Source organism: Odontesthes bonariensis, chromosome 6 (genome assembly GCF_027942865.1).
Source record: "Odontesthes bonariensis isolate fOdoBon6 chromosome 6, fOdoBon6.hap1, whole genome shotgun sequence".
Classification (NCBI taxonomy): Eukaryota; Metazoa; Chordata; class Actinopteri; order Atheriniformes; family Atherinopsidae; genus Odontesthes; species Odontesthes bonariensis.
In genome coordinates, this window is record NC_134511.1 from 6,473,024 (window position 1) to 6,487,576 (window position 14,553).

General features: G+C 41.5%; 1 protein-coding gene and 1 pseudogene across 1 annotated transcript in view; one reads left to right on the plus strand and one right to left on the minus strand.

Moving 5' to 3' along the window:
* sh2d3cb (SH2 domain containing 3Cb) overlaps positions 1 to 10,293 on the plus strand; it is a 64,336-nt gene extending 54,043 nt beyond the window's left edge. The window contains exons 7-12 of the mRNA XM_075467180.1: positions 2,166 to 2,632; positions 4,428 to 4,543; positions 5,631 to 5,802; positions 8,515 to 8,626; positions 8,741 to 8,947; positions 9,809 to 10,293. Of these exons, the coding sequence (XP_075323295.1) occupies positions 2,166 to 2,632; positions 4,428 to 4,543; positions 5,631 to 5,802; positions 8,515 to 8,626; positions 8,741 to 8,947; positions 9,809 to 9,978 (1,244 nt within the window). The 3' untranslated portion in view covers positions 9,979 to 10,293. The remainder of the gene's footprint in view (positions 1 to 2,165; positions 2,633 to 4,427; positions 4,544 to 5,630; positions 5,803 to 8,514; positions 8,627 to 8,740; positions 8,948 to 9,808) is intronic.
* Positions 10,294 to 12,784: 2,491 nt separating this feature from the next.
* LOC142381886 (UDP-glucuronosyltransferase 2A2 pseudogene) lies at positions 12,785 to 14,304 on the minus strand (annotated as a pseudogene).
* Between the last annotated feature and the right edge of the window lie 249 nt (positions 14,305 to 14,553).

The window sequence follows — 14,553 nt, forward strand, 5'->3', positions numbered from 1 at the left end:
CAGTTTTTTCTTGCTGTCATCATTCCTCTGAAAATGAGAGCCTACATTTTCCAGAAAAGACACAATTCCAATGATACTACATCACGGGAAGGTTATTTTAGACCTGCCTTAAGAAATCCTGTTTAGAGTTTAAACTGTTTTACAGTTTAGTAAAACACAGTTTTAATGTTTTAATCAACTACTGTCTATATACATATAACATGTTCCCATGCAAATATCTGAGTTAACTTTACTCTGACTTTAAAAGCAGTGTTCTTGCCAGTCATCGTTATATCAGTGTGTTTCTAAGTTGAAGGTCAGTGTCCAGCAGTGTTTAACCACAGAAACTGGGTATTCCACAGGTTCATGAACTTTAGAACACTGCTCATGGATACGAAAGTATGTTGTTTAATAAATCAGGTACATATATTCAGGTGAAGGATTGTGTCATAACCAGAGTTATTTAAAATGGAAACCTGCTGTATATGTTGCAGATTCAGATGAGTCTAAACAGGCCGACAGATTAGACTGAGCAGCAAAAACACCTGAAACAGCAGTTTAATCTGAATGAAGGACAACAGGATTACAGCAATATACTTGTACAATGTACGCTCTGGGCTGTAAAAGTTAATCATTCAATATACTATGTTTTAAGAGTAGCTTTGCCATAAAAAAACTGCATTGAAACCAGAGGTGGGTAGAGTAGCCAAAAATTGTACTCAAGTAAAAGTAAAAAATAGTAATCCAAATAATAATTTGAGTAAGAGTAAAACAGTGCTTGGTGAAAAAACTACTCAAGTACTGAGTAACTGTTGAGTAACGTCTGATTTATTTGTTAACACAAGCATTCAATCAGACAGACAGAAATACTAAATAATCATCTTTAGGCCAATTAGAGTTCATCCAATTGATAAAATAAATTAAAATAAATTAATTAATTACAAAATAGCTTAAATTAAAATAATCCAGGTAAATTCAAATATTTCAATAAAAAATAAAAGAGACTTAGGAAATGTTTAAAACATATATAACCCATATGTAACCTAAAAAACAAACATTCACCTATCCATGGGGGAAAAAACGAGTTTAGGAAACTTAGCGCTACATGTTTCCTCAAGTTAGATGTTGAGTTTCTGCTGAAATGTGCGTTTGTTTTGGTTGACACAGAAGACACATAATGTAGCTGCTGTTTCTCACTCTTTGTAAGGTAAACATGCTTTCAGTATGAGGCCTCGTCTGCGTCTTCATTTCCCACCGTTGGTTCTGACATTTTTCATCTGTTTCTTTGTTTGTTTGCTACGACTGCTAATGCTAAAGCTAACCCGTCCCGCCGCTGAGATTGAGTATGGTCACGTGACCAGACTGCACGGCTACGTCTGATTGGTGGAACACAGTCAGGTGGTAGAGCCTTTGGTGGAAGTCTCTCTCTCTGTCAGAATAAAACATTAAAATGAGGCGTACGCGGGGGGATAAAAATAATGAGGCGTAGAATACCAAAGAGGTAAGAAGAAAAGTAACCAGCTCATTGTAGCCTAATGTAGCGGAGTAAGAGGACAGTCTCTGCTGCACACATCTACTCAAGTAAAAGTAAAAAGTATAGAGATTTAAAACTTCCCCTAGAAGTACAATTCTTTCAAAAACTTACTCAAGTAAATGTAACTCGTTACTACCCACCTCTGATTGAAACACACATACATCCTGTCCTCAGTATTTACTGATTTGACTTTACAAAGTCAAAAAGCAGCCAATGTCCAAAACTTTGAAAGACCTTCAGATTCAATTGAATTTTTCAATTCATTTTTATTTATATAGCGCCAAACACAACAAATGTCATCTCATGACACTTAAATAATAAAGTCCAATTCAAGCCAATTGGAATTTAATTCTTTGTAATCATAATTATTTATAAAATAATCCAATTCATTCATATAGAGCCCATTCAAAAACAATTTCCCAGCTAAGGAAACCAACAGATTGCACCGAAACTTGATAGTCTGGAGAACTATTGCTCAAGGTCATGTGCAGGACATATAACAATTTCAAGGCAGTTCCAGACACAAAGTCCTGCAACACCGAATACAAGCTAAATAATTATCTAATTCGTGCTCAAATAATGAGCCACTCCTGTTTGAATAAGATTTATTCTGAACTGTGTGAAATGTTTCTGTTTCCCTGTCCACCTGCAGCCCCATCACCCAGAAGCCCTTGCAGTAGCCAGACAGCCAGTGTGACACCATCTCCGACCCTCTGCAGGCGATCTGACCCCACCCGACTCCTCCCCTCTCCCAGCAGCACCCTGCACACACAGCACCTCGACAGACCCCGACTCCACCCTCCACAGGAGCCCCCCTCCCCTGATACGGACGGGAGCTGCTACACGGAGCTGTACCCCGGCCCTCAGAGCTACGTGGAGAGGCTGCGGGTGGAGGAAGGCTCGACGGGCATCGCCCCGCTGAGAGAGGAGGATGGGAACGTGTACTTCTCACCGGTAGTGGAGACAGCCTCTCGTTTCAAACCCAGCAGGTACCAGTCACCACTGATGCCCAAAGAGAATAAACCCCTGGAGGTGGGCATCCTGCGGAGGGTGAAGGAGCTGCTGGCCGAGGTCGATCCCAGAGCGGCGGCCAAACACATCACCAAGACCGACTGCATGGTACTGCTGTTGTATCTTTAATCATTATTATTCACATTCAGATTTAGTTTAAATATTATATAGATCAGTGATACTCACTATTTGTTTCACAAGAGCCACATTGGCAGAGCAAAATCAAGGGAAGAGCCACTTTTACCACAACATACTAAAGTCCCCTTTTGCAAATATGCATTTCTACATATAAAACATCCCAAAAAAAAAGAAACAACACAGCCAATACATTTTCAATTAAGACCACATTTACCTTAATACTGGGATGAGTGGAAGCTGGCGTGCATGTCCTTGACTTTCTTCATGTTGTATTTGTAGTTTGTTGTTGTAATCATAGTGAGACATTCAGGATGAGCATGGTTTTTGCCCTTTTTTAATTAAAAACCGATCCATTGTGCCTGCATCTCGCGCTGGCTAACAGAGCCCCCTTTAGGAAACACCATTAAGCCTTAATTAATACTTAATAAAAATACTTAATACTACAAAAACGCAAACTTAAAGGGGAACTGCGGTATTTTCAACATTAAGCCTCTTTTCTGAGTCGTCTGCAATGTTTTAGAACCCCCCTCAGCGCTTTTTTGATGTTTACTGCTGTCTCCGGTATTTGCCTAATTTTGATTCTTCTCAACCTGCTTCAGAACGGCAAGTCATGCGCATGTCTAGAAAGGTCCGTAAAAGCACAATAAACGTCCGTTTTCAAAATAATCAACTCACCGGAGTGGTTACTGGTGTGCACTGGTAATCCATATCAAATTTCGTGGCGAAAAGTTGCTTCTGTCGTGTTTTATTTGACATTTTGTACTGGATGTTCGTTGATATTACTCCGCCACCGCTAAGAAAATAGTGCGAGCATGAACGAGCTGCCAAATAAAACACGACAGAAGCAACTTTTCGCCACGAAATTTGATATGGAATCAGACTTTGCGTTCTGCGCATATTAGCAACAGTTGGAATGGGTACAGCGCCACCTATCATACCGGGGTATGACACGCTTTGTGCCTCTGATCCCATTCATTCACCGCCATATATCCAAGGAGAATTACCCTCGCTCAGCTCATTCTTATTGTAATTTAGCCAATAATCCGATCCTTTCAGTGCCATGTGACCCCACTGAGTGATACATGCAGAAGGGTTCTCACAATCCAGTTCAGTAAAGCTTTTAGCCCTTAAAAATAGTTTCATCAACATATTCCCACAGATTGTTGTTGCTTAATTTCCAATAGACCAGCAGATGTGCCCAATCTGTCACACGTTCTCTCTGATACGTTTGGTTTACATGTAAAATATTACAAAATATACTCAGCCTTCATAGCTTTTGATTGACACCTCATTTGAAGCCATAGGAGCTTCATGTCGTGTCCACAGGCTACAACAGCCAGCTAATGTCTGCATGGAAATAAAGCCCACGAGTCTCCTCTGCCATGTGCAGAGCGATCCGGCTGTAAAGGAGCTCATTGAGGACTGACAAACAACAATTTATCCATTTTCAATGTGTACTTTTACTTATTCCAGCAACAGTTAGTGTGATTCTGACTGCTAAGAGTGTTAGCTTTAAAAAGAGACCCAAACTGAGCATTTACTCCATGTGGTTCTTGAGCTTTTTTCTTTTCTCAATTTGTAAACAGAAGCAACACAGACTTTAAGTCATCGGGAGACACAAAAACAGTTTAAAATGGAGGCAAATGTTTTTTTATTCAGGTTTCTGGATGTGGATTTGATGAGGCACTGTGTGTTAAATCCCCCACCAGACAGAGAGACAAACATCATTTTAGTCCAATAACTCCAACAAATATGTCGTCTCCAGGTGGCGAGAATTCTGGAGGTGACTCCGGAGGTGCAAAGGATGATGGGAGTGAGTTCTGGGATGGAGCTGCTCACGTTGCCACATGGACAGCAGTTGAGGCTGGATCTGCTGGAGAGGTAAGAGACAAATTATCGTGGAACCATGAAACTAAAGTCAGCTTTTTTTAAAGTGTTGCCCATTTAAATACATAAAAATTGTAGGGCTGGGCAACGATTAAAATATTTGATATAATTAATCACATGATTTCCCCGATTAATCACGATTAATCGCATTTGTACGCAAAATCCAAAAATGAATTCAAAAGTAGTGTATAGCCTTTAGCATTCAGTTTTATTTTAAATGTGCTGCCATATGAATGAAAGTGCCATAACATTTGTTGTGCAAACACACTTTTAACATCAGCATCTTTCTGTAGTTTTTATGTAGAAGCCTCGCTCCACTGTCTGTTTCCTTGAATGACTTGCTGCTATCAGTTGTGTGTTTTGCCTTTAAGTGATATTTTAGACTGGAACTACTACGCTGAGAAGACAATTCAACTTGGCAGTGTTTACAGATGACTTTGGTTCTGTCGACTCCGCCGTCTGGAAGAACTTTAAAATGAAAATGGCCGAGTAAAAGTTCCGTACCCTTCTCCATGTTTGGTGGATCCGCCGATTACTTTCTTTTCCGGTTCCACAGCAGACAGCAACAGACTTTTACAAAATAAAAGCCTGTGAGCAACAGACTTTTACAATAATAAAATAACTAATAAAACGGGTGGTCCGTGGCGTAGTGGGTTGAGCAGGCGCCCCATGTACAAGAGGCTATAGTCCTGCAGCTGGCCCCGGTTCGAGTCCCACATCAGACAGCCCTGTGCTGCATGTTGTTCCCCTTCTCTCTGCTTCCTGTCTCTCTAAACTTTCCTATCCATTAAAGGCACAAAAGACCTCAAAAAGATGCATTAATGCGCAATATAATATTTATCCAAGTTAAATAATCAATGAGTTAACGCAATAATAATGAGTTAACTCACCCAGCCCTAAAATATTGTTTTCTGCACTATCCTTCAAAATGGTTTTGTCCCATAATGGCCCTCATGTGGTTTTAATCCACTTATAATAATGATTTTCATTTTTCCTCGGTTGTTCTGACGTTCCCCCTGTTGACTAAATGCTGATATGTGTCCTGATACGACTCCTCTTTCCTCTGATGATGTTCCCGCAGGTTTCAGACCATGGCGATCATGCTGGCCGTGGACGTGTTGGGCTGCACGGGGACCAACGAGGAGCGGGCTGCTCTGCTTCATAAAATCATCCAAATAGCTGCCGAGCTCAAGAGCACCATGGGCAACATGTTCGGCTTCGCTGCCGTCATGAGAGCTTTGGAGCTGCCGCAGGTAAACATTAAGCTTTTGGCTGTCTTTACTAACAGGCAGGAGACAGGTGAGAGGTCCTCTGGCTGAGATCTGAACAGTGTCGCAATAAATTATGGAGAATCAAGCTGTTAGCCATAAAACCTGCAGCGTAACCCTTTGCACACTGTGAATAAAGATTAATGAACACTGTTGTGTGGTGACTGTACTGTAAAAATGACCTAATTATATTTAACTGATGCTGGAAAGATACAAGGAATGCTGTTTCAATGATTCTATGTTTGGTGGGTTTCTGTTGAAGCTGGAGGTGTGACACAGCGAATTAGATGAAAATATAAAAGGCTTTTTCTCTGAAAGGCACTTTACTAGTGAGTCATTTCGAGGTTTAAAGTCCTTCACAGTACATATTGTCATGTGTGTCATTGTTTTATGTCTGTGTTTATTCTCATTTCACGGCTTTTTGATTGTAATTTTAATTTGACCCGTGTTTATTGTCTGTCTGTACATGTGTCCATCAACATTTTTTTATTTTTCATTTTTAATATGCATTAGATTAGAAAAGCTTGACCAAAAAAAATTGCTAAATTTAAAAGTAAACAAAAAAACTGCCAGTTTCACAGAGGTTTTAAGGCACCCCAAGGTGGTGTTTGCCTGTTTTAAAGGATGATTGATGGACACGGAAGGGGAAGATTGCAGACATTTAACTTAGGTTACTGACCTTATTACACATTTTTGTTGACTTCTTGTCTGCCAGAACTCACAAGCATGAAAAAAGAATCACAAAACATTTCAAAACATCTTTAGAAAATCTTTCCATGTTATTCAGCCCAGACAATCTTCTGCAAACTGCTTTGACAGGATTGTGGTTGTTATTTGTCTCACGTGGCACGAAGTGAAAACCCTTGGTTTGTGTATGTTGGATGGTGTGGGGGAGAGGAAGAGAGAGGTTAAAAGAGATGAGTATAAAGTTATTAAAATCAATTTTTACTTTTGAAGAAGTGGTGTGGGGAAGGTGGACTTAAACCTGATTTATGGTCGTCCGGGAAAGGCTACGGAAACCCACCCAGAGACGCTTGCAGAGGCCAAAATTCCTATCTATCTGTCGAGGCGACGGAGACCGCAAGTGTTGTGATTGGTCGGCTAACAACATCATTTCCGGAATCACTTTTCCAGTTTAGCTCCTTACTCTCAGAACAACAACAACGCCATTTTTTAAAGAGTTTACTGTGTGCCGGTCAACATTTGGTCAAAATTATTTGCATTTGGTTCAAGTCCTGCTCCGAGCGGCCCTGCGCTGCATGTCTTCCCCATCTCTCTGCCCCCTGCTTCTTGTCTCTCTCCAACTGTCCTATCATTAAAGAAATGCATAAAAAGCCCCCCCCCCCCCCCCCCCCCCCCCCCCCCCCCCAACAAAGGTTATTTAAATATCAACTAGAAAATTTCTGAAGAAATTTTGATGGGTGCCAATCTACTGCTAGCCTGGGTGCCAGCCGAACTTAGCCCCGCCCATAAAGGTTTTGGTCGGGAAGTTCGGTCTGGCTCTGCTCAGTTGGGAAATCATTATGCCCGACCAAGAATCGGTCGACCCAATCAGATTGCCAGGGCGGGCTTTATACGATGATGGACAGATGATCAACAGGGACATTATCGACTACGTCACTAAAGAGCGCTTGGTTTGACTTCGTTTGAAACAAACATGGCTGCCGCTGGAGAGCTAGGGTGTGTAGATTCTGCCATCGAGTCTGTTCTACAGGATCTCCACATTGCATTCATTTTGAAAGACGAATAGAGGAACGCAATAAAGGCTTTTATCGATAGAAAATATGTTTTTGCCGTCCTTCCTACAACAAGTGTGTGTCACTTAATCTACGTCACATACTACGTTGCTCTGATTGGTTGTAGGTCTATCCAATTGAGCGAAGAGGCATTTTTTCTCCTGGTTCGGTTGAAACACTCCCCATACCCAAAACTCTATTGAGCAGTATCAGACTCACATTCTGACTAGAATCGTGAGTATGACGTAGTCAGGCTAATCTACTGCCGCCCTATCAACAAACCCTTTAGTTCAGTTAAAGTTGAGAGTCTCCTGTCACATATAAACATTGAATGAGGTCTCAGTGATGTCGTACGGCTGAGTTATGAGGCCTCTAAAATAGGGCAGTTTTTGGCATTTTTGGCTCGTTAAGTACTTTTCAATCGATTTTCCCATTGAATTCTGGGCCTCTGCGAGTCCCAAAATGGAGAAGACAGGTCTGCTGAAGAAAGTTATGTCATTTTTATAACGGTCCTGTTTAAAATACAGCTTTTATGGCATTTTCAAAACACCCTCATTTAGTGCTTTTGAATGCATTCTCCCATTGAAAATTTTCCCACAAGAGTGCAAAAATACCTACATTTTGGTGAACAACCAATCAACCACTTTCACGATAGACGTCGCAAGATTGGGTCGTTTAACGTAGCGACGCCTACTGATCGGGAGGTGAACTGCCTTGTGTATCCGACAGCCTGACGGAGAACTTCGAAAGGTTTAATAGCCTCTGCGTGACCACGGAGTCGGATTGACGGATAGCGATGGAGTAGCATACCGAGGCCTTTAGGTTTAGGGCTCTGGTCCTGTGACCTCAGGTTTAGGGCAGGGGAAGAGAAAAGAGAAAAGGGGCTGTTGCTTTATGCCAATAACGAATCAACACGAACATGGAAAAGCATTTTTATTGGTGGTGTCCTTCCATCTTTCAGGTGTCCCGCCTTGAGCAGACTTGGACGGCGTTGCGGCAGCGGCACACCGAGGGCGCCATTCTCTATGAGAAAACTCTGCGGCCGTTTATGAAGAGCCTGAATGAAGGAAGAGGTAGAGGTGCTCCTACACTGAAAAATACAAAAACTACTTTTTTTGGTGCTCAGACAGCCTTCAGTTGACAAGAAAAAGTAACAACAAACCTCTGTTCATGTGTTTGTCCTTCAGAAAGTTGTCCACTGTCCAACACCACCTTCCCCCACGTCCTCCCTCTTTTAACTCTGCTGGAGAAGAGCATGGCGGTGGGCGAGGGGACAGAGCCGTGGGAGACGGTGGAGGTCGGGGTGGACGTGGTCATGTTCCACCTGGGGGCGGCGAGGACCATCGCTCAGCTGGGGGGCATCTACCGCTCCAACGCTGAGAGCAAGCTCCAAGGTAAAAGAATCAGAGGAGTAATAGCTGATGAGTATTTATTAGGGCTGGGCGAGTTAACTCGTTATTATCGCGTTAACGCATTAATTATTTAACACCGATAAATATTTTATCGCGCATTAACACGTTTTTTTTATTTTTTATTAAAAAAACAAACATTTTGGGGGGCTTTTGTCCCTTTAAGTTCAGAGAGACAGGAAGCAGGGGGTAGAGAGAGGGGGAACGACACGCAGCACAGGGCCGTCCGATGCTGGACTCGAACCGGGGCCAGAAAGAAAAGAAAGTAATCGGCGGATTCACCAAACATGGAGAAGGGTACGGAACTTTTACTCGGCCATTTTCATTTTAAAGTTCTTCCAGACGGCGGAGTCGACAGAACCAAAGTCATCTGTAAACTCTGCCAAGTTGAATTGTCTTCTCAGCGTAGTAGTTCCAGTCTAAAATATCACTTAAAGGCAAAACACACAACTGATAGCAGCAAGTCATTCAAGGAAACAGACAGTGGAGCGAGGCTTCTACATAAAAACTACAGAAAGATGCTGATGTTAAAAGTGTGTTTGCACAACAAATGTTATGGGACTTTCATTTATATGGCAGCACATTTAAAATAAAGCTAAATGCTAAAAGCTATAAACTACTTTTGGATTCATTTTTGGATTTTGCGTACAAATGCGATTAATCGAGATTAATCAGGGAAATCATGTGATTAATTAGATTAACATTTTAATCGTTGCCCAGCCCTAGTATTAATATACAGGCGCTTAAACCATTCTTTAACATGGACACCTGGCAACAGGGTGGACATGGAGGTCCTCACTTATCCCTCTCTGCTGCAGACACTGATGATAAGATGCAATGTTACAGGTTTCCAGGAGCAGGCTGAGGTCCAGGAGCTCTTTCTGACAGACTTCCAGATGAGGCTGTTGTGGGGGAGCAGGGGTGCTGAGGAGGGCCAGGCTCTGAGATACTCCAAGTTTGACCAGGTGTTGACTGCCTTGTCGAACAGGTTGGAGCCACCCGTCAGGCGACACTGACTCCAGACCTTTGTTTGTCCAGCATGAGCTCGTCCCTACACGAACCTGTCACCTGCTGGACACTGAGAAGCTCCACCAAACTGTTCCTGGTTTTGATGTTTTATAGAAAAAAGACACCGGAATGATTATCGTTCACAGCGACCGAAGTCATTTAACGTCTGCTTAAATGTAACAGATTGGGACACATAAAGTGGGAAACTAATTTATGGAGCATGGTTCATTTTTCATACCAATATATCTTCTGTGCCTTTAAAGGGATAGTTCGCCTCTTTTGACATGAAGCTGTATGACATACCATATTAGTAATATCATTTATGAACATGTTCTTACCCCCTGCTGCGTCCTGTGAGCAGAGTTCCAGCTTCGTTTTGGTGTTGATGAAAGTAGTCCGGCTAGTTTGCTGGGGTTTAAAAAATAAAGCGTTTTGTTTCTCAAAATAATATGCGTTCAAAAGAGTAATACATTTGCATCACAAAATCGTTCTCCAGGAAAAAGTCAGACCTCACAATCGCTTGGCCCTATTTTCTCTCCCTTCGTATCACTTCCTGCTGTGCAGACCGTGCAGACCGAGCAGCAAACACCGTAACAGGTGCAGCTGTCGGCAGGTGGCTGCACGCATTGATATGAAAGTAGAGAGAAAATAGCGCCAAGCGATTGTGAGGTCTGAATTTTTCCTGGAGAACCATTTTGTGATTCAAATGTATTACTCTGTTGAACGCATATTGTTTTGAGAAGCAAAACGCTTTATTTTTTAAACCCCAGCCAACTAGCCGGACTACTTTCATCAACACCAAAACGAGGCTGGAACTCGGCTCACAGGACGCAGCAGGGGGTAAGAAGATGTTCATAAATGATATTGCTAATATGGGATGTCATACAGCTTCATGTCAAAAGAGGCAAACTATCCCTTTAAAGCAAAGTCTGATAGGCCTAAAGCTGAGGGAAGTGTGTCTTAGAGTCTGAAATGCTCAAAAGGATCAGGACAACTTGTAGGAAAAACCACTAAACGGAGGACAATTTGAAGTCACCACTTAAATCAGGTCTCTTTACCAATTTATTTTGCCAAAATGTTTTATTTAATATGTAGATTTTCTGCCTGACGAGGCCTATATGCAGGAAACCATGTGATCTTAACAGTATAAAAATGTGGCACTGTGCCAGGTTCTGTTGTGATTATAGATTATAGAAAGTATTCACTGAAAATAATGACTGAGGTGAACGTATGAATGGTTTTTATTCGCCTGAAGGCTGGACCTTCCCTAAATGTGCAACTGCAAGTCATATTGTACAGCCCGGTAACAGAATAACAATGTTCTATTATCTTTTTATTTTATTTTTTGAGTTGAATATTTAATGTGATTTAGGATGTGCTGTATTCACTGTTGAGGTCAGGTTATTTATTATCATTATGTGAATTAGGTTGAGGTGAGTGAACTGACCCTAACTGCATGACTACAGCACCGGTACAGAGCATTTCTGTCATCTTACACAATATTAATGTCTTATATTTATCCGCATAGTCTACTATAACTATAAATAAACTTGTTTGCTTGACTAGGTGGCCAGTTCATTGAAATAAACTGCCTGTTACTTGCCTTTTGCTCTGTCTTTGACCATCACCACATCCAACAGAACAGCTGTTTTCATAAGGTCATGTGAAATTTGGTGCATTTTGACCCAAATGATGTGATTGTACACTGGAGCCACAGTCTCTTCAAACTTAAAATAGTTGTTAGAATTGTTCTCCTGCAAATTTACAAAATGTTAGGGGGGGGGGGTGTTTTTAAACCCGATTTTTCCTCTAAGTTCTTCTAAAAAGATTGAAATATCATCACACCAAGACTCACTGATAGATCATTTCCCACGTGAACAGCACCCTCTGCTGTACAAATGACATTTTCTGGGATAATTATCTGGGATGTGCTATTTCTGTTCAAATAGTCGATTTACTTGAGATGTTGAGCGACGTGCAAACCGTAAATGTTTTTACTTTATTACATTTCTATTCTGTTGAATTAATCTTTAAAAAAAAAAAATGTCACAAATATAATCAAAAAGAAAAATAGTTTAGTGTCTGAAGTCAGCACACTTGAATTTAAAGGATGAATCATATGATTTATTTAACTTTAGGTATGTAAAGTTAAATTGGATACAAAAAAAAACATGATCACATCAATACATAAATCCTCAAATTAGTGCCCACTTTCTTCATGTTGATTAAAAATGCTATAGAAAGGTTGCAAGCACAATGAACTTGCCCATATGTTATACTTGTTATTACAGGGTAGATTTTGTCACAAATTGTCATGGAGGATCCAAATACAGATGGTCGCAGGAGATCAGCATTTGTAAAACAAACAATCTTCAGTAAAGAAACTAAAGGTGCTCCACACGCGAGCAGATAGTCCATAAACAAAGAGAAAGCAAGACAGACTGAAAAAAAATCAAAACAAAGCAAAAAGAAAAACAAGGTCAACATAAAGAGAAAGAAACAAGAACACAAGGTATCTCAAAATGTAAACCCACAAACCCAAACAAAGTTTGAGTCCCCTTTTTTCAAGTAACAAAACAGAAATTTAATATGCTACCATTCTAATTATGTATGTTATTTATGTCCTTCCAGTATACATACACTAAAAATCAACACTGAAAAAAGTGATTACAATCAACAATAATGACAGAAAATGTTCAAAATCAAGCTTTTCACCATTTCTTTTTTAAAAATCCTGCTAAATAAAAAACAAAAATAAGAAAACTCAACACTCAATACAATTGAGGTCACTGGAGAGTATGAGGTCATTGGGTGCATTTAGCATTACTGACTGTTTCAGGACATCATCATTCTTTTTTAACTTTGCTTCCATAAAAAACCTTCCGACAAAGATATTTCACAGCTGAAATAAAAACAGTAAATATTATTAATATAATTGCCAGCAGAAACGCCATCACATCAATAGAGTGGTACTGGATCATGGACATCTTGTAAGACTCTGTCCTCAGATGCGCCGCTCCTTTGTGTCTCATGACAAACTCGATCCAGAACATGGCGCGATCCATTGGTTTCATGGGCTGGTCTCTGTGCAGGCTGGACAGCTTCTTCATCTTCTCCTGGTAGGATGGTTCATAGAGAACCTCCTTCAACGCCTCCAGAAAGATGTCTTTATTCACAGTTGCAAAGTTCAGGACTTTGGCCACTCCCCTTGCTCCCATCCTGAAGAAGTTGTCAGGCTGGTCGAACATGAGGGGGACGCCAACCAGGGGGACGCCATGGTAGATGGCCTCCTGGATTCCATTGGTGCCTCCATGGGCCACAAACACTCTGGTCTTGGGGTGGCCCAGGAGATCGTTTTGGGGCAACCAGTCCAAAATTAAGGTATTGTTGCTAAGAGTGGATGGCTTCTTGCCTTTGTGTCGCCAGATCACCTTTTGAGGAAGTTGGGCAAAAGCAGCAGCAATTTCCTCTGCAAGTTCCTCAGGAAGGTGTTCCACCAGGGTTCCCAACGTCATCACGATGACGCCATGTTCACCAGAACTCTGAACAAAATCCTCTAGTTCCTTAGGCAGAGGCTTGGAGGGTTTGCATTGAAATCCTGACATGTAGACAACATTTGGCATCGTAGGTCGTGGAAACTCAAAGATGAAATCGTTTCTCATCAACCAGATATCAGCCGCCTGAAACAGCTCCATGTAATGCACATCACTGCCGAAGTGACGATTGACAAATGGTTGATAGATTGGTTCAATGGCATACCAAACGTGCACAGATTTGAAGAAATAGAACATAGTGTTCTTAATCCGCTGAATAAATGTCATCTTATCGGTCAGCTCTGACCCTGGCGCAGGGACATAGGACTGTGGGGAAGGTGCAATTGCTCGATGTCCTTCACCCTCAACAGACCATCTGACATTAAAGACAAGTGGAAGACCCAGACGGTAACCCAGCAGCACACCCCCACCTAGAGCAGGGTCTGTAAGAACCAAATCTTATTTGGCATCATGAAGTCTCTGCATCAATTTGGTATTCTTAAACATCTCCTCCACCATCTGAACCACCTGCATATGCATCTGATTAAGGGTTTTTAACGTATGATACACCGTAGACATACGAGTCCAAAATGAAAAACCTTGGCGCCGTCTGTTTAGTGTCTCAATTATAAATGACCCAAAGTTTTTGTGATCAAATCCAGCAGGGGCGTTAATAGTCGTGGTCTTGTAGTGAGGGGAGTCTTGCTTGATGTACCAAGAGTCTGATGGGCGCAGTACTGTGACTTCATGGCCTCTGGCGTGAAGCTCCTCAATGATGACGTTCATGTTGATCCAGTGGCTTCCATCCACAGGAAACACCAAGACTTTCCCTCCATTTACCAAGGCTGATGAGCTCAGCAACACTGCAAGTATGACCACGACCAGTCGGTGCATCTCTGAAAAAAGTTCTGACAGGAGATATAAAGATGTTAGATGTTAGATGTGAGATGTGTCTGTCAACAAGGGAGCTACGTTTAAAAGCATCCACTGACATACAAGCATCTGAACCTGACTGAGGGAGATAGACATGGACCAGCACGGATACATTCA